The 21277-nt window shown below is 44.4% G+C and overlaps 1 protein-coding gene across 1 annotated transcript in view; it reads left to right on the top strand.

Annotated features, from left to right (window-relative positions):
• The first annotated feature begins 1877 nt into the window (after positions 1–1877).
• Positions 1878–21277, top strand: part of vstm2l (V-set and transmembrane domain containing 2 like) — a 29091-nt gene continuing 9691 nt past the window's right edge. Inside the window, exon 1 of the mRNA XM_048255941.1 lies at positions 1878–2390. Within this exon, the coding sequence (XP_048111898.1) occupies positions 2273–2390 (118 nt within the window). The 5' untranslated portion in view covers positions 1878–2272. The remainder of the gene's footprint in view (positions 2391–21277) is intronic.

The following is a 21277-nucleotide window of genomic DNA, read 5'->3' as shown; positions in this document are numbered from 1 at the left end:
GACAAAAAAGACATTTTCTCATTTTCACAGCTCTGCCATCTCTAAATGTGAGGTTTGGGGGTGTCAGCCTGAGCTCACAGGCCCGTGGTGTTCAGCCTCTCTCTTTCTTACACTCTCCTTTCTCTCTCTTACTCTTTCTCTCTCTCTCTCTTACACACTCTCTCTTTCTCTTACTCTCTCTCTCTTTCTCTCCATCTCTCTCTAACGCTGCAACCGCCTGGAGGTGAGCCACGTTTGAAGTCTAATCCCCGCATTTCATATGTACCTGCTCAAAAATCTGCCGGCTCCACTTTCACACATTTGACTCCCAAATACCTCAGCCTCATAGAGCCGTAATAGGCGTTTCATTAACATGCTAAAGAGCTCTCCACTAACGCCAAACGAGGAGACAACAGGACTGAGACACCCCCCCAGGAACTAAATCCCACTGGATTTTTGGTGAGGGACAGCAGCTCCTCTTCGCGAGGGAGAGAGGGAGAAAACTGGGGTACACAGGGGCATGTAGCAGAGGCTCCGGCACATTAAAGCATTTTTTTTCACTATGAGCGGCACAGCCAGGGTTATTTGGTTTCTCCAAGGCTCAGAGCATGGTTTAATATTTATGAGGCTGCTGTAAAGCTGGAGATTTCTGTAAGCTCCAAACAGCAGAGAGATATTCTGCACGGCCATCATTAAAATGGCGCGTGAGTGAGAGGAATACTGACTGTAGTAAGTAACCAAACGAGGAAGGGGGCCTTTTGAAAATCCAACCACGCAGCCAACATGCCGCCAATTCGTCTCTATGGTGACAAAGAGTTGGTCGGTAAACACAATTTAAATTAAAAGGCAACCAACTGAAAAATCCCCCCAAAAATATCCTGTGAAGTCAACAAAGATGTATCAAGACTTTAGAGTTTTAGCCTCCATGCAGTACATTGGCTTTCAAAAGAAGATATTCTCCCATGTGCTATATGGATTTATATTGTTAGCTTTCATGCTAACATCCTAAATCAAAAACAATAAAAGGGAAATCCTCAGCACAGCTGATGTCCATCCATGAGAGTTTGCAATACAGAGTCATGTAATGATGCAAACCTGCTCTCTCTCTCTCTCTCTCTCTCTCTCTCTCCCATCTGTCTTATTCTTGCGTTCTCTCCCTCTCCCATCTTGTCTGCATGCATATATCAGCTTCAATTTGACCAGGGGTTGGAAAAGCAACAGCCAGGAGACAGGGCATCAGGCCTGACTAGCTTCTGAATAGACAGCTGTGTCTGCATGTCTCCCTCCTTCTCCTTCTGTCTGACCATTCTCTCTAGCTGTCTCGCTGACGGCATAAAGGACAGCCCACAAATGAGTTCAGATATGGATCACCACCTCTTGGTTGACTTTATGACTTTATGAGAATAGTGCAAATGTGATGCCATAATGTGGTGTTCACAGACTAATCTGCAAATTATTTTTGCAGATTCCTAAAAAAACAAAATTCCTAAAAACAAAAGGCCTACGGACATAGAGACATAGAGAGGCAGGGAGACAGGATTTCGATTTTGTACTGAACTCAAAAAGTTACCAATGGTACTATGCAATTGTTGAGATGCTTGGTTTGAACGTGGATCAAAGTCTGTGTGAATGTGGAAATTGGCCCATCAATGCAAACCTCCCTTACATCTTCATACAAGATTGCGAATTACATATCAGTGTGATGCGACTATTGTATGCAGGTTCAGGTCGCCTACGTATGCACACTTGACATGCATGAATATGAATGTGTGTGTGTGCGTGTGTGTATTTGTACGTGTGTGTGTGTGCTTGTGTTTTCCTGCGCACCCCCCTATGTGTGTGCATGCGTGTTTATAGGACAAAGGTTCTCTCGTCACTTACCTACGTAAAAATGGCTAGGGTGTAGCCATAGACGGCCACGAGATTTCAATGGGTTCCAACACAACACGCTGTAAAAGTTTAATGAATTAATCATTGACTTGTATCCTTCCGCCAAGTTATTGCCTGTGCAAACCCTCGCACTACACTGTCAGCTGTTCTGCCTCCGCGGCAGTAGTGAAAGACCGACCGTTGGGTCTTGCGCGCAGCGTTTTGGAGACGGCTCGTGCTAGCCTTGGCATCACCATCAGTAGCTGCGACAAACGGAACTGTAAAGATAACGGTAATTGCAAAAGCCATTAGATCAGCAACACAGAAGAGGATACACCACCTGACTCGGGACTGGATTTGAGCGACCATTCCCCGCCTCATGTGTGATTAGCAAGCAACTCTTCGCCCAGAACGAACAGAAACAATGGGAGCGTTTGGAGTGGTACTGAGTGTAGTACATTTTGTGGGACTGTACGTCCAACTTAACACCGCTTCTAACCCCGGTGGTGATGTTGAAGTGGACAACCACATCTCTGGCAACGGTATGTTTATTTTAAATACTGCAAAGTGGTCATTATATTTGTTTGATATGACCGCAGGTACACTTCCCAGATAAGTATGGCATTGAAAGTGATGGGGCGGGGTTGATTGATGTTGCGCGCGCGAGTGGCGTTATTGATGGAGATTTCGCGGTAAAGTTGCTGTAAAGCACACCCGTCTCTGTATGTTCTTAACAGTGTTCGCTTGATATAGGTTGCAGAACACGTATTTCTGCCAGACGAAAAGTAGGCTACAGCGCATTTGCTTGGTATCCTTTTATCGATAATATTTTTATCTGATAGCATTATATGTTTTTTACTTACATTTGCCGTGATTGATGCGCGTAAAATCATACATTTTGTTCTCAAGGAGAGGGGATACACACATAAACAATCTCGCAGACTTGTAAAAAGGACACTAGATTGAGATGCAGTTCGTTGCTTTTCAATCCACTCGGAACTCCCAAATAAATGAGAACAGGTTTATGATACAAGTTCCACCAAGGCCATTGTAAAGAAGACCCTTTGTCTTCGATGTACACGCTGTCTACAATGTAAAGTAGGACACTTTTGAAAGATCCGTTTTCGTATAGCCTAGGTCCACTTTTGGTGTATGTTTTATTATGGCGCTTTAAGGTTTCTTTGATGGTGAACAAAACAATGGGTGCTGGTAATTTTGTGTAGCTTGGATGACTTGGTTTGCACTGATGTTTTGGCAAACAATTATTTCTTACAATAATTCTGTCACTGTTTTATCGTTCCACAGACACTCAGGTGTTTTGCTAGGCAATAACATAGAGAAGTAATGTTTTTGAATTGCAGACAATGTATGAATTAGAAATATAAGCAATAGTTGACAATTAATGTGTGAACTGAAATATAATAATTGAAGTGATTCCATAAAGGTTTGTCTCTCAGATGTATGGTATTGTTTTAGATGCAAATGCACATTGCATGCTATCCTGTCATCTGTTGGCTTGTTCAGTAACAAGTGCCATGAGCTCACAAATTGTTGTGGGATTGGCATGTTTGTCCTTCATCCTCCAAGAAGCAGAAAGTGGAGTGTGCATTTTTTAGCAGATGGCGTAGTCGTGTCAAGTGAGTCGCTCACGTTGTTCATGTGCTTTGTCTGATTTTACTAACTAGAGCGGCGTAGACAGGAGAAGAAAAATCAATCCCAACATTCCCAGACAATGAATCCATGCGGTCATCGCAAATGAGCTGCCCAGTGAATGGTGTTTCAGCATCTCCAGTCTTTTAGGGCAACTCCAGCCTTCTGACAGCCCTCTCTCCTTCACCCTCTCTTTCGAGCTTGAGTCTCCTTTTGTTCCCCAGCAGTGTGAAGTGCAAGGAACCCAGTCTATTGTGCAGATGGACAGACCGGGTCTGATTTACATGCACACACACATACAAAGGCACAGTCAAACATCCACAGTGACGCTCCATCAAACTAGGACTCAGATCATGTTATTTTGAGACAGGAATGTGCATAAGGTAAATTACCCCATTCACTCGCTCAGATGTGTACAGTATAGATAAATGCTAACTAACTTACTACAATGCTTACAGACTCACCAACAAACACATGCACCCCCTCAAAACACACAAACACACACACCCACCCACCCACCCACACACACATACACACACACACACACACACACACACAGAAAGCAAGAGAGATGTTCTCACCCTCTTTTAATTGGTTTAACTTGTGATATGGTAGACAGGTCCTGTCACAGGTCTTCCCAGGACAAGCAGTGCTGTACACGGTTGCAGTGTAGTGAACATTACAATGGCTTCCTCCCTACAACACCAAAGGGTGTTGCAACTCAAATAGCTGCTACTGTTGTAAACTGACCTCTCTTTTTTTTGCTCCATTAGCGGGGTCATTTGCGGCTCATTTTGACTTTCTTCTTCCTTTTGTGTTGTGTGGATTAGAGTTTAGATCAGCTGATTCATTTCCTGAATTGACACACACAGAACAGAAACAGGAATTAAATAAATTGACAGGTGGCAGATTTTGTGGTTTGGACAGATTTCAAAGCAGGGAAAATGTAATGTGTGTGTGTGTGTGTGTGTGTGTGTGTGTGTGTGTGCATGCGTGCAAACCCATGTGAAGTAGTGAAGTAGCGCAGACCCAATGCTTTGTGCGTCATAGACTCATTATGGTGATTAGGGCAGAGTTATTAATTATTATTAATTATTTCAACCTGACTGGGGTACATTCTCTCTGTTGTTTCATGAGATCATGTGGAGGGTCGATAGATTTCTAAAAGGCATTAAATGAGCATATCTGAAACCAAACGTCCATGAAATCCACCCAAATTTACCATGAAATTAGTAGAGCTATTGCAAAAAAATAAAAAACACCCTGTGCCCTCTACTGAACTGTCTATATTTTAAAGACAATGTATATTGTTTAAAAAAGAGAATCCCTTGCTTGCTTAAGTAGGCTAATTAGTAGGGTTTGCAGCATAAGACATGATGCCTCCTAGCTCACACACAAAGAGACTGCATTTTGGCTTCATCTAACTCTGTGGTGATTTGTAATTTGATTGAGGGAGGGGGGATAAATACTTCATCATGCTGTCAGCAGCCACTGTCCCTTGAGCTCTCCCCCTCCTTAACATGTTAGCTTTGGCTTGATCAATATAAATGAGCACGGTGTAAATTAGCAGCAGATTGATTGACTATCTTGGAAGAGTAAAATCAATTAGCACGGTCGGACTCCCACCGGGAGTCAATTAAAAAAGCTTGAGCGTAGCAGCTAAAGTTTCTCTCTCCCTTTTGCCGATTCGTTTCCCCTCTCGAACTCATCTAGGGCAGCCGCTCCAAGAAATTTAATAATTGGGAGAAAGGAGCTCATTTGGAATCTCTCTCTGCTTTATTCTTTCAGAAGAAGAAGAAAAAATCAGATTTCTATCTTTAATAGAAGAAAAAAAGCTACTGCTTCTGCTGTTGCTGGTGCTCTGGATTCTGTTGGCCCAGAAAGTGTTTTTTTCCCTCTTTCGAGCTTGAAGGAAACAAGCTCCTACCGCAGCCATGAGGGCTGTATCCTCCGAGGCTGCACAACTCACCAGGGATGAAATCCCCCCCCCACACACACACACACACACTTTTTTTCCTTTTTTCCATCCCTCTCAGTTGTTGGTGTGCTGTGATGAATGGCCCAGCCTGTGCTGAACTGTGGCCTTACATACAGCAGTGCATGCACTCACCAGAGCGCTGAAACACCGCGCTGCACCCACCGCCCCGCTGCCTCCGTCCATGCTCAGTGTCCTCCCGCTTCATCTACTGTACCTGGCCTTGGTGGTGCCCTGAGCCTAGATAAGAGCAGCCTTCTGGGGCTTTAGTGTCCAGCGCCCACTCCCCCACCCCACCCCACCCCCCAGCCCTCTTCCCATAGCCCTGCCAGCATGGAGGCCTAGCACCTGTGCAGCCCCTCGGAACCTCCCCCCCCCCGGTGAAGCCCAGACAGCGGCGTGGTGAACTGAGACGGCTGTCAGAAGGATGGCAACGGGCTTCTCTGATGAGAGCTGACTCCCCCGATTGTCTTTTCTTCTATCCTTCTTTCTCTCTCCCCCTTTCCCCCTGTCTCTGTATCTCTCTTCATTGCCCCCTCTTTTACTCAGACACTCTCTAACTCTCTCTCTCTCTCTCTGTCTCTCTCTCTCTCCATTGCATGATCTCTCGTTCACTTTCTCTCTTTATCTCCTCTCTCTCTGTCTGTTGGTCTTGTCTCTTGTCTATCACACTCTGTCCTCTCTTTGTGTGGTGCAAGCCCAGAGGTGCTATTCTTTATCACTGCAGATATCAATGCGATGCCGTTTGCTGCGCGCGCGCGCGCGCGTGTGTGTGTGTGTGTGTGTCCGTCCGTCCGTCCGTGTGTTGGCCCTTGTCTTGCGGCTTGCGACAGATGTGATACCAACACCTGATTATCCAAAGGTCAGGCTCCTGTCACCCGGCTGCCGAGCTGGAGAGGTGTCATTTCCTGACCCCCGCTGCTTGCCATTTTAACAGAAAAGTCCTGGCTCTCTGTCAAGTACAGTAGAGATTTGCATTGTTGCTGGATTTCCATTGGGATTATGGGGGAGTACAGGGACTGATGTATACATCACTTCCTATGTAGTTTGGTACCCTAATGCATGTGTGTGCATTGTGCATTCTGAAAGCACTCTGTAGGGAGCCCATTCTTGCCTGTCTTTCCTGCTTTACTTGTGTGCGCACTCTCTCTCTGTCTCTCTCTCCCTGTCTCTATTTCTGTCTGTTTCACTCATTCAGTGTTCCCTATCCTTTCATCCCTGCCTGTTTGTGATGTCCTCTCAAGTAAAGCTACTCAGACTGAGCGGAAATGAGAGGGAAAGTGTGTGTGTGTGTGTGTGTGTGTGTGTGTGTGTGTGTACGTGTGTGTTGTGTGTGTGTGTATGTGTGCGTGTGTGTGTGTGTGTGTGAGAGAGAGAGAGAGAAACAGAAAGAGAGAGAGGCACTAGGGAGTGGAAAACAACAGGAAACAGGAGGGAGGATGTGGATGATTGGAATACCGTCCAGTATACACAAACTGGAAATCAGAAATCTCCGGCACGATTCTCCAATGTGATTGCTGCAGATACCTGTGTGGAAAACAAGCCCAGAATGCAGAATCACACACTCTCCACTGGTCTGTGCTGTGAATTAGCAATTGCAGGAGGAAGAAATAGAGGCGGTTAGCCACCTGCACAATTATCGACTCACACATACACACACATACACGCTGTTCCTCTCTTTCTCCCTTTCCCTCTCTTCCCCCCTCTCTCTCAACACACACACACACACACACACACACACACACACACAGATCTGAGAGCTACATATGTAGCGTGAGAGGGAGAGAATAGTGTGCGAGCCGCCGGTCCCCTGGGTTATCTGAAATTCACTCCTGGAGCATCAGGCTCTTTCTCCCCCTGCAGCTGCTACACTGATTCTCTCCCATTCTGATTTCATTACGTTCTCCTCCACCTTCTATTGAGTCTGAACGTCTTTATATCAGCCCTTATTTCCCCACGGAGGAGCGGCTAGCTTCCACACCGTGGGCCACCGCTTCGTAGAATGCACACTTACACACACCTCACACTCACACACACACACACACACACACACACACACACACACACACACACGTCGCACACACATGTTCATAACTAAGCTTCAGGTAAACATAAACTCATTAATGTAGCCGCAGATAAGAGGGTCGATGAATTATTTATAAATGCACAATTACTTTTGCCTTGATCACGCTGTGCTGTAAATAACTCTAAGTAGAAGCTTCCGCGGTGTTTCAGTGTACATTCTTGTTGAGTGACGCATGCAGATTCCTATGCCAGGAAGTGCATTCAACAGCCGTCGCTGCATCCGGTAATGTTTCCCATTCCAACCCATTTGGCCAAGGGAGTATGTTTGCATCAAAGTTGCAGGCCATGAATTTCCATGCTCTCTCTCTCTCTCTCTCTCTCTCTCTCTCTCTCTCTCTCTGTCTCTCTCTTTTTTCCAGATAATGCCTCTGGGTAATAGCCTCTAAAAATCACAATAAAGATTTGGAGCTGTTATAGTGGAGACTGACATGGCGGGTCGATAGCTGCACGACTCCCGCCGGGATGCTGCAACCATCGCAGCAAGCTTACATCAGGCTCTTGTTAGCATTGCCAAGTTAATGCTAAGGTCTTGAGAGAATCTCTTTGATGCTCTGCATTACCATGGTGATATGAAGTGACTGTTCTCTGCTCTCCCCCTCTGATTGAGTATGACCATCTCGACTGCAGTGAATTAATATCTGTACTCAAACACACCCCGCTAAGTCAATCCAGGGCGTGCAAATTGATTAGCCAGTGAAGTCCCCTCAATATGCAGATATCCTACCTTTATGAATGGCTCACTAAGTGCGGGGCACACTGGGCTAGAGGCAAAGGGGGCAAAACCCACCTTCAAGAAAGTAAAAGTCTGGCCATGTATTGGTTTTACCCGCACACTTAAAACAGGAGATTTCGCTAATTAACTTCTCTACTTGGCTGAAGAGTTGTGCTAATAAGAGTCAGCTGGTTTAATGGAGGCATGGAACAATTACACAGCTTTTTTCACCTGTGGCTATGTTTTTATTGAGCAGATCTGTGCTTAAATGCTAGTAGTGACTAGTCATGTGTTAGTAGAACATAGGTTTGTGGCAGACAGCCCACAGCTTCCACTCGTTATGTGTTCAAAGCAATCATGGCATATGTGTCCACAGTGGCTCAGAGGCTCAGTGTTATTGTCCAGTGTCCAAGCACCTCCCCAAGCAATATTTCCCCCTCATTTTAGCACTGACCAAAGAAGATTTCAGCAAATGAATAAGAAGTCATTCCCATGCCTATCTATCCTCTTTTATCTTATTTATTTTCTTAGATTTACCAGGGTGTGTCAAAATATATTTAAATGTTTTGTCAAAGGAAGCATGTAAACACCTACTGACTATTCAAATATTGTAAGTGTACATCTCCTGTTCACTGTTTAATTTCAATATGAAACATTTTCATATTGAAATGAAGTGTTTACCATTTATTTAGACCATGCACTGCATATGTGTACACAATTACAAAATGCCTTGGTCTTTGATGGTATTGTTTGGGCTGCCCAATACTGCTGAAGTGTACTGTAGTGTTGTAGTGTAGTGTACCTATTGCTTTGAACCAAGACAAGATGGCTACCCGGGTACAGTTACCGGAATGTTGAGCTGGTGTGGCCGGTTCTTTGCCTGATGGGTGCCAGCTGAGAGCCAGACTCACTCTGGAGAAATGATCTCTCTGGGATGGAGTGCACCTAGGGCCACTTGAGCTTTTACTGTCCAGTTGATGAGGACATTAAAACCCTCTGAGCTTGCCTACTGACTTGCCGACTGTCTAAATAATTTGGCATGGCTATCAAAGTAGATTTTCCCCCTTCATATCATAGACAGAGTCTCTTGCCAAATTTAACAGTGAGAGCTGTCAGCCTTCATATAAATGTGACCTTATTTTAAGTCCAGCCTTCCAGCAGATCAGGAGAGCTACACCCTGTGAAGGAGGTGTTGAGTTGGAAAAGGAAAAGGAAGAAAACAGGAGACTATTCAGGAAGCACCGACTGCTTTGGCAACACATACCCGGACGTCAATATGAAGAAACGCTGGATGGTTGTGTTTTGCGTTGACTAAGACGTAGCTTAGCGTATCCAACCAAGGCAAACGGTGAGAGGATAACAAAAATGAATTGAATGGAAATTACTCTTAAAACATTTATGGGTTATTGGGTCTCAAGCTGTTTTCTTCTCCCTCTGCTCTTGATTGCCTGTGGGGCTGATTGGGTCTCTCTACTTGAAGAGACAAGCAAACACACACACAAAACACACACACACACACACACACACACACATATAAATGCCCGTCGCAGTGGCATACTTTTTTAAGCAATGCAGCTCCAGACCATGCTAATTATGTTGCTGTGATTCTGTCTAAACTTGCTCTTCCCTCAGAGGGGGGAGGGAGATTGGAAGAGAGAGAGAGAGAGACAGTGTGTGTCTGAGAGAGATAGCAATGGAGAATGAGAGTCTGGGAGAGAGGTATAGAGAGACAGAGAGAGAGAGTCTGAGAGATGGAGAAAAAGAGCAAGAGAGAGAGTGTAAGAGAGAGAGAGTCTGCAGCCGTGGGCTAAATGTATTCATCTCATTTGGAGCTGGACTCACCAGGAGGTGGGAGTAGGTGGTCTCCCGAGAGTGGCCTTATTTATTTATTTGTTTATTTATTTATTTTCTTTATGTCCTCCTTCTTTTTCATTTTTAATGGGGATTGTCGGGAGTGGGTAGCTATAACTCTGTATGACCATATTTCCATCTGACCATTAGCAGCAGTACAAAAGAGCAAAACAAATAAACACACACACACACACACACACACACACACACACACACAGGCTTACACACAGAGGGCTCTTAAGAAATGCAATGCTCTTTGTTGCAGGAGCGATGGGAGTGTGTAGTGAGTGTAACACTCCGAACAACAGAAGAACAACAGGCTTAAGTCTTTCCCCCGGCAGCCCTGCCACAAACCCAGTGGGCCACATCCAAGAGCCGAGCTTCTCACGTGTGGCACATCGGAGACCTCGCGTCATCCATCACACATACATTAGCTAAAGTCATATGCCAGGCCCACACGGAACATTGGCCTCAGTGTATCTGATAGCCTGTTATAATTAGCTGTCTCTGAGAATCATTGTCTTAAGGCCCTCATTCTGTGTTGCACTAGAGAGGGCTGTTGAAGCTCTCCAGCGGCCTTCGACGTGAGGCTTTGCTTTTTTTCTTCTTCATTCGACTCCCCAGGCCTTGCCCACCACCAGCAAGCGCTCAATGCGAGCCTGACGCATGTAAAGGTAGATGCTGATTTAGTGTGTGGCCAAGGTTGCGCCATTGATTTGTGTCCGCGGCAATTTGATTTAAGCAGCGGCCCCTTGTGAAGCATACTGAAGAGATCTGTCATGGCCTGACAGTGGCACAATGCGCCTCGTGATGCACACTGTTTGTCAAGCGGCCATGTTTCACAAACAGACTGCACGGCGGACTGGGAATCCGAAGCTGTAAAGCAGTTTGACAACACTCCAGTCTCAGATCGATACAGTCAAACAAAAGAGTGGGGAAGAGAGAGGAGAAAAGTATGGCAGAGAGAAAGAGAGAGAGAGCGAAGTTGATTTGCATGCGTCTGGATTGACAATATTTTTATTGTGGCTGCAGGGTTTTTTTCCCCCCTTATACAGTAGATATGAGGTGTGCTGCTGTCAAATGCTTGCTTTGAAAATGGTATATAGGAGAAAGAAAATTGCTAGTAAGCTGTGATATGAATCTTGTTACAAATGGTAACACCCTCCGAGGATGGCACGTGAGTTAAAACGGCACTGCTGCAGTCTCTCTGTGAAACAGGAAGAAGGCGGTTGCCCCTCGTTAACTTCAAATTATCCTTTCTGGCCTCCTCGGCAACCAGGGTGTATGGATGGAGGCGATTGGTGGGCTAAAGAACAAAAGAACAGACAAAAAAACTTGTGATAACTGTCACTGTGGGATGGGAGGGAGCCTGAGCACAGCCTGAGCATTGCTCACAGGTAATTGGGCTTGGGGATATTCTCTTCAGGGATTTTTCTGTTCTGACTTAGGTAGGAGACAAAGCCACTAATAACAATAATAATAATTTAATCTTTTTAAATATTTTTTGTCAACCAAAAAAATGTTGTTAACTGGAATGTTCTTTTTTTATTATGAAGGTATTTATTCATCTCATGAAATGTAGCTAAATGTATCATTAGCTTTACAATGGCTTGTGAGTTGGATGCACTTTGACCCAAAAATGTGTCTTTTTTAAGAACAGCCTCACTGTCTCATGAGGTAACCAGCCAGCTTGTTTTCAAGGCACCCCAACCATTCCATACAGTATCATAACATTTCACCTAATTCAGCTGAATGAGTTATTGTATTGGTAGTGCCTGAAGGCTAGTGGGACATCACAAATACTGTGTGTATGAAATGGTGACCATAGATGTTGGTGAATTGATCTTGATGAAGCAAACACATTTTTACAGATATCTGTGTATTGACAAGGATACAGTTTATGAGCCATAACCTGCCAGGCGGCCAACACTTTCATGATGTGAGCTTCAGACCCTGAGACCCCCATACTTTTAGAATGCATGGCAAATTGGAGACAGAATTTACAGTTTTGAAAAGTCACCATGAGGCCGCCTGCATCTGATGGCACCAAAAGGTCAGTTCCTGTATGAGGTGGAGGGAAAAAACAGGAGAAAGTGCTTTGACCAAAATCATTTGACATAAAAGTACCTGTTCCAACTGTGAGAACAAGCCTAGTAAAAATGGTTTTGTAGGGCCCTGTCTTCATGGAGGGCAAAGCCTATGGCTGAGTATACTGGGACTGGCAGTTGAGGTCGGTCCACGGTAACTATAACAAAGCTGTAAAAACTAAAGTTTCAAATATTGCTCTAACTATAAGTCAATGTCCACACGATAATGATAATGACTAGTTGAATGATATTGTGGAATGTTTTCCGAAATACATTTTGTGAATGATAGAAACACAGCCAATCAGATTCTGTTGGATTTTAGGCATCCCATTAATGAACATGTCATTATTGTTGGCCAGTGTATGTTCATGTTATTAAAGTTACAGTTTTCTATAAAGTTATTGTTAGCAGTGTGAGCAGGCCTTTAGCCTGGCTCCACCTGCCTATTATTACTATTCAGTTTTATCATAGAGGTCATAGTCCGGAAACCCTCTTCACATAAAGAATCACTGAGCTACTGTATTTTGCAAGGCAGACCATTCAGTGACCAGTGGGGATTTCTATGTGTGAAGATATTGTAGTGAAGGATTTATTTCACATGCAGTTATAACAGCGGCAACAGTGATAGAGTTACTGTAGCTAAAGCAATACAAAAGCGCTACCAAAGTAGTAACTGCAATTCTTCAAATGTTGAAGAATTATAGCCAGAATAAGAAGAACATTGTTTCCTTACTGCCAGCAGGGATTTGGAAAAGGCTAATGTAGCAGTACCATGGCACCAATAGTGACAAAGTAGGCCATAGTAGTCCCATAGTGCTCAATGCTAAATCATTGATGGGTGAAAAGCTGGTCCATTTGGTTTTAAAACGAACCTGAAGTCTACACCCATTAAAAAGGTAGCATCTGGAATCAATCTCCAATAGTGTGTGAGGCACTAATCCCAGGCATTATTGACTTGGAGGCTATACCAGGTTAGCCGGCAGCAGCACACAACACAATTGAACAGTGTCAGTGAAAGTACACCTGTATGTCTTCTGAAGGCATTGCTTTTTTAAAGGAGCTCAATGTTCATTCAATGAATGATGCAGCTGATGATGCTGACCATTTGAGCTAATGGCAAGTTTGCTAATGCATGGAAATGATAATTCCACTGAAATAGGGTGGTGTAACAGATGGTGGTGGAATAGGCTGAAACAGGATGAAACAGGGTGGTGTAAGAAACAGTTTTAGAAATTGTCAGTTTATGTAAGATCTCTTTACTATCACTCATCTCTGTACTCTTTAGTGAACCTTTGACCTGATGCTGGATGATGATTTGCAGTGTTTGAAGGCTATACGTTGAAATGTCTCTCTCTCTCTCTCTCTGTATGTGTGTGAGTGTGTGTGTGAGCTATCTGCTCAGTACATTTTGCATGGAAGTTACAGGTGCAATATGACGGTGAAACAAAAACATGGCTGAAACTAGTCACTATGGTTTGCTGCCTGTGAGACCCAGAAGAGTGACACAAAATGAAGCTGCGGCTTCCAAATTAAACGATACTCTAAATAGATACTCAAATGCCAGAAATCAAATGTCACACTTAAAGAAAGCCTGGCTGTTTTTTTTCTGCTGAGAGGAATACACAATACAAATGCTGCTCACAATGAGGTCAGATAAATGTCACTTGGAAAATTAGTGCTTGGAGCCAACTACCCTTTTGTGAACGAGCCTTACCCCCTGTCCCCCCAAAGTCTATCATAATACCCAAATGAAAAAGAACTATAGGAATCTATATCTAATCTAGTGTTTGGGGACAAAATATTGTAATAGTCTTATAGGAATGGTATTTTGGTACAGTTAGTATAGTATTTTGGGACATACTATAGACATACTATAATACTGTACTATAGGGGCACTAGAGGATAAAGATATTATAGAGGTATTACCGAACATCACAGAAGTAGTATACACTACCATAGAACTACTATAGAAATCTTATAGTATTACTATAGTTATTTTGTGTAAGGGATATTTCATAATGGGAACTATATTTAAAACAGGAAGACTGCAATCATATTCGTATTTCAGACGAAAGCTTTAAAAAGTTAAAGGAGGTCAGTTTGCAACTGAACACTACAGTAGCCCTGAGAGCCATTTCACATTTAAACCTGCCACAAACCACTTTTCTACTGTACATGTGCTGTGGGTGAACATTTGTGTTTTTCAAATGTATGATTTGCTTTATATATTTATATATATATATAGGCTCATATTTTGACTCAAACAATATGGAGATCTGTTCAAATCATGTCTGAAAAATATATATTGTTTGTTATAGTGTCAAAAACAACCACAATCATATTCAATATCCATGTCCTTGCTTTGTAGGTATCCCACATTAGTGTATCTAAAGGGTTATGTGCAGCGTTCACTCCATTTCTATATTATTACAGACCTATTGATTTGTAGGTCCATTATTTGAACTGAGGGAATAAATGGAAAGTTTTAGGCAGTGTGGTCCTTTCCATTTTCTCAATCACTTTGAGATATCGTATGACTGAAAAGCTCTACAACAAGGGAGAGACTTTGATGTGAGTGGTGTCTGAAAGACAGGTAGAGTGTAATCGTCTCTCCAGTTTTTGCTGAAAGCGGCCTCATTAAGATTGGCCCAAAACAGACGCAAGCATACAGAGATCAAAGGACAACAGACCATACGCTTTTCCTCAGCAATGTGTCAGTTGTTGACTTTTTTGAATGACTGCCTTTGCCATTCCTACGATGGCTACATCATTTCATCTAAATCTACCACCATCATGGATCATTTAACATGGGTTTTCTTTCCACACTGGTAGATAAGAAATATGGTCTTGAGAACCAATTTCAAACACTGCTGATTTTTGGATATATATATTTTTTTCTGCACATGTGGAAAGCAATGGCTTAAGCAGCATGTGAGCAGAATTAATTACTTTACCACTCCAAATGTGCCACCGCCCGCTATACTGCATTTTAGAGTTTGCTGAATTTTCAAAGTTAGCTGAAGGTGTTTCATCCACAGGCTGCAGAGCATCTCATTTGAGAAACGTTCCCCTTTTCCCAGTAACACGGCCAGTTAAGTGGTGTTAGAAAGAAGCTAATAATTGTCATGGTGCGTGTTCCAATTGGTTTCTGTGGCTTTTTTCCTTGTGTTCTGATCCCCCCCGCGCGCTGTGAACCCTGCTCCTTGTGATGGAGAGTGGGTGGAATCCTAATAGAGATGTGTGCAAAAGAGACGCAGAGAGGCGAAGGCTTATCTGGAGCAGCAGAGGAGCAGGCCCACACGCAGCCAACACACCAGTGTGGCAGTGATTCCCCTCCCACACACACACAGGCACACACACAGCACCAGTGATGCCAGTAACGCGTTAGTCTATTTTGATCACTTTTTTCGGTAACAAGTAATCTAACAAGCTACTATTTACAAACCAGTAATCAGATTAAAGTTACTTATCTAAGTCACTGTTGGTTACTATTTTTGTCATTTTCCTTTCTTCTTGGCTCGGGGATTAACGTCATGTAGGCTATGCTCACGTTTTCAGCATGAGGACAACTCACGTGTAAAACCACGCAGCGACACAAACTTTTCTCCCGAACTTTATTAATCAGTTCAGTCAGTGTTTCTAGGAACAGGAGCGTCATGGCAGAGTCAGTGCCCCTCAAAAAGAAACATCTACTGTAAGACTCATTTCACATCAGACTACACAAAAGTGTACCCAATTTTCTCATAAGAGTAGGCCTAAAACATAATGATAGTCTTGCACACTGCACTGTTTGTAACAGTGACTTTAGCATTGCTCACGGTGGGTTAAATGATTGCAAAAGACTTGTTGAGGTGAGTTTAACAAGTGTAATTTCATTTGCATATTACTCAGGCCTATACTAGATGGCTAGTTGCCAAGGCTACATGAAAAGGCCAAACTACCAAAATCTACATATTTTACTATCACAATTTCTATCAATAGGCCTTCCTTATTTGGTGTACTGACTAGACATTATTGAACAAACATCTGAATTTCAGTATCTAAGTAGGTTAGGTTTGGATGTCTGCTATACATTGTTGACATTACTGTTAAAATGCACTTCCAGTATAGTGAGTATTGGCAAAACCGGTTATCATTTTTATGTTGAGGCGGTGGGGGTGTTGTCGGCAGCTGCTGAAAGTAACTAATAAAGTAACTTGTAATCTAACTTGTAGTTACTTTTAAGTAACTTGTAATCTAACTTGTAGTTACTTTTAAAATCAAGTAATCAGTAAAGTAACTAAGTTACTTTTTTACCCTTGTGTTATCCACAAATCTTACCGACAATCTTTATCCTTGGGGTCAATTTGACCCCAGCTAAATAAACCCTCAGAAAATGGTTATAATTACAGTGCATGAAAGTTTGAGTTTATCTTTTTGTGTACACTTTTAGTGTACACAAAGTGATGATGCCTCCCCCAACGTGTCAGATTTGCATTTCTACCGATGCAAAGGCACCTAGGAAATGCAAAGCCGCAGTGCCACTTGACTTGCCAGCATGGGATTAGTGTGTGTGTCTGTGTCTGTGTCTGTGTCTGTGTGAACTGTTAAAGGTATACAGCTCACAGGTACACTGTTGTCCTCGGCAAATGTGGCTTTTTGTGTGGCTGCCTCTGCCACCCATAATGGTATCAGCCGCCTGATATGACTATCTCCCCTTGCATGCGATCCCTATCGGCAGATAGCTGTGCAGATATGACCTTGCGCTGGAGGCAGACGCTGTAGGGAGAGCGGCAGCTATATTAAGATGATAAATCATGTCCTGGCCCACTCTTATATGAATCCTCGCCTCCTGAGTTGGGCGCTCTCATCGCCGCCACGTCAACAATCTGATTTTTAATATCTGAGAGCTGTTGCTTATTCAATAAGATAAAACTGGAGGGTGGTGGGGGGGTGGTCGATTAAAAAGAAATGAAAGAGACCATAGAGATGGGAATGCAGGTACAGTAGTTGTAGCTCTCTTTTTCCATTCTACTCTGTACAGCTCTGGCAGGATATGATGCTTCCCTCTCTCCCTTCTTCTCTCTCTTCCCCCCTCTCTTTCTCTCTTTCTCTATCCCTCTCACCCTCCCTCCTCTCTCTCTCTCTCTCTCTCTCTCTCTCTCTCTCTCGTCTCCTCTCGCCAGCCTCTGCCCTGTGCTCATCTTCCTCTTTGATCTCTCAATTGGCTTCCGTCTCGTGTGTTTGGATAAAAATGGGGCTGGAAGCTTTCCCCCTGCACGTCAGTAACACTCAGAAGAGCCAAGAGGCAGAAGAAGGATCTTGAGAGTGTGTGTGTGTTTGTGTGTCTGTGTGTTTGTGTGCATGTGTGTGTCTGCATCTGCATGCATATGGATGCGCTGTCTCCACTCTGCACTGCATATTTATGTGCATGCTTGTGTGCATCTGCTACCTTTTGAGTTAAATCAGAGGGTTGCCACGCCAACAAGGTGCACAGATAGTACCGATAGAACAGAACCGAATTGTAGCCTCCACACACACACAAACACACACACACACACACACACAAGCATCCCCTGTCTCGCAGCTCCTGCTGTAGCCTCCACACACACACACACACCCCAGGCTCCCGCAGAGACTTGCGGCCCCCGGCTGAGTGGAGCTGCCATTGGGGCAGGCTGGGCTCCTCTGTGCCCTGTTCCTTTCATCTGTGGAGGGGGCTGTGTGTGTGTCTGTGTGTGTGTGTGTGTGTGTGTGTGTGTGTGTGTGTGTGTGTGTTTGTATGTGTGTGTGTCTGCTGTTAGTTCCAGATATTTCCGTCAGCAATCAGGAGCCATCCCACCGCAGCAGTCAGCGTGAGTTTGGACTGAGTTGGGCTGGTGGGAGGCAGGGGGCTTCGTTTTAGCAGTAAGACGGATTTGGAAACCTTCCTCAGGCAGTTTTAACCCTCATCACGCACACACACATCAAACACCTACACACTCCACAGACAGGCAGGCACACATCCAGAAGTGTAATGCCACTACATCCTCACCATCACACACACACAAACGCACACACACACACACACACACACACACACACACACACACACACACACACACACACACACACACACACACAATCCACAGACACATCCACAAGTGTAACGCCACTACATCCTCACCATCACACACACACAAACGCACACACACACACACACACACACACACACACACACACACAATCCCCAGACACATGCACGTGTAATGCCACCACACCCTCAGCATCACACACACACAAACGCACACACGCACACACACACACACACACACACACACACAATCCACAGACAGATGCACGTGTAATGCCACCACACCCTCAGCATCACACACACAAAACACACACACACACACATACGCACAATCCACAGACACATGCACGTGTAATGCCTCCACAGTACCTGTCTGGTACAGGTACTGTGGAGGCATTAGACAGTGCCTGTCTGTTTTAATTCGCTGGGAAGAGTGTGTGTGTGTGTGTGTGGGGGTGCTATACACGTGCACACAAATGTAGCCACAGACGCACACACTCACCACTCTCACATGCACACACACTCACTGACATATGCTGCCTCTCCCTCTCTCAATCTGTTTCTTTGTGTGTGAGAGTCCCTCTCTTTCTCCCTTCATCTCTCTCTACCTCCCTCTCTCCCTCTCTCTCATCCATCTCTCATCAGGCACGGCTCTTATGTGTTGAAGCCATTCGGCGCTCTGTGATGAGGGTGGCAATGGCTCAGAAACAGAGTGAATAGCAATTAGATGTTTGTTCTGTCCTCATCCAGCCCCCCCTTCTCACTGTTCCATTTTTACATCTCCCTCTTTTTTCTGTTTTTGAGTATTCTCTCCCCCCGCTATCTCCACTTCCCTTTTATCTGCCTTCCCCCTCTCCATCCTTTTAGGGCCTTAGTCTATCACACTCTCTCTCTCTCTCTTTCTCTCTCTCTCTCTCTCGCCCTCTCTCTGGCTCTGTTTCTCTGTCTCAGTAATCACAGACACACATGCAGGCACACACATGTACTGCACTCTCTCTCTCTCTCTCTCTCTCTCTCTCTCTCTCTTTTCTTTGTCTCTCTCTCTGTCTCGGTAATCATACACACTCACACACACACACACACACACACACACACACACACACACACTTGCACTCATTCCAGACCAGGCATCTAGTTGGGTCTCAGTGACACAGAGAGAGCCATTAGCAGGGCAGGAGTAGAGTTGCAGGCAATCTCGCTCTTGATTTTTAAGAACACTCACAGTCCTAATAATTACAGCCAATAATTACCTCAGAAAGAGAGAGAGAGACAGAAAGAGAGAGAGAGAGAGGGATAGAGAGAGGAAGAGAGAGATGGTGATGGTAGCGTAAATCCAGTCTAATAAGAAATCCCCTCAGTCCTCTTCACCCCTCCTGTCCATCAGCCACCGGTTCCCTTTAATCCTCCACTGTGTGAAGCCACACTGATATGCTGTCACAAACACACACACACACGAACACAAACAAACACGAGCGCACACACACACGTGCAGACACACACTTTCACACACACTGTGCAACACACGCTCACACACACACACTGTGCTTTAATTGAATTGATGGGAGGGTATTTCCACATGTGAGTGAGTGTTTACAAGCAGTGCCCATCCAGTAGGTGTTGTTACATTGTTTATGGTGAAAAATGGCCGCGCGTAATTAGTTACTGCGCTCTTCTGTTTGCTCGAGCTGCTTCTCATTTCAGCCAAAATCCCCGGAGCTGCTCTCCAGACCAGAAATGTGTGTGTGTGTGTGTGTGTGTGTGTGTGTGTGTATTAGAGAGAGAGAGAGATTGTCTGTGAATGTGTTTGTGTGTGAGGGTGGGGAATCCTATTTATTTTGCCTTTTGTTGTGCTGTAATCGTTCCGAAGATAATGATGGTTCTGTGCTTCTTACATCAGATTAAACGCTATGAGGGGGGAAAAAGGGCCGCCGATGTGCTAGATACCATTCTCTAGCCTGCCGCATTACTCCACGTTTGTTGTGCCTCCGTAATGAGAACATGTTGCAAACCCTATGGCTCCAATGCAAACATGAGATTCTTTTCTTGGGTGGTGCATTGCGAGGCCCTTTTCTGTCTGAGGACACAATGGGTCCGAAATGCATTTTTGCTCCCAGAGTGTGAAGCGCTGGCAATTAAGTAGGTTGCTGTAATTAAATTTGATGTATGCATCACTCTCCCTGGGGGTTTAATAAATAATCAGATAGCGAGCAGGGACAACACCCACACATCTGTAGCACAAAATGCATCACTGGGTATCTCTGAGTCATGAAATTGAAAATGAGAGAGAGAGAGATTGTAGGAGAAAGAGAGGGGAAGTGGGAGGGAGACAAAGAGATCATATAAATAAGGGACCCAATGAGGTGTGGTGAGTCGACAATAACAGACGACCTTGAGCCTTGCTTTGGCTAGCAGCAAGAGAAGACAGATTCTACAGCAGCGTGTGAATACAACTCCCACCTGTCCTGCAGCCCTGCACAAGCCTCATTATATAGAGAAAGGAGCAAAGTCACAGTCCAGGTAGCCTATCCATGGCCACTCATTACAGTAACATCTCAAAACAACACAAATCACCAGGAGCTTTTTTATTTTGCTCTCGTGTTCCACTTCTTTTTCCTTATCTTCAAGCATCTACACAGAAACGCACTAATGCAGATGCTGAGAAACCAGGAGGTTGTCTGCTTCAGATTATCCGCTTCAGATTGTCTGGCACGCCATGGCGGGAAAACCAGCCTGAAATCTGAAACTAATGACTCCTTTGGGTCCTCTGCTCAAATGCAGTAACTGTTTAAATGACGGCATCTTACAGTAAGGCCCACACGTTCTCCATGTGGGTGGGGTGGGGGGGTGTAGCCAGGAGGCCTCTTGGAGATGCAGAAGAATGGAATAGAGGAGAGGACAGGAGAGGGTGGTTGGGGAGGAAGAGAAATTAGCGATATGTTTGAAGAGAGCCGTAAAGAGGATTTAGTGGAGTTAAATAGCAGAGTGTGTGCGGATCAGTGGCATGATGTCTTCATCTG

Source organism: Alosa alosa, chromosome 10 (genome assembly GCF_017589495.1).
Source record: "Alosa alosa isolate M-15738 ecotype Scorff River chromosome 10, AALO_Geno_1.1, whole genome shotgun sequence".
Lineage (NCBI taxonomy): Eukaryota > Metazoa > Chordata > Actinopteri > Clupeiformes > Clupeidae > Alosa > Alosa alosa.
Note: the sequence above shows the minus strand (reverse complement) of the source record. Positions and strands in the feature narration are given on the sequence as shown.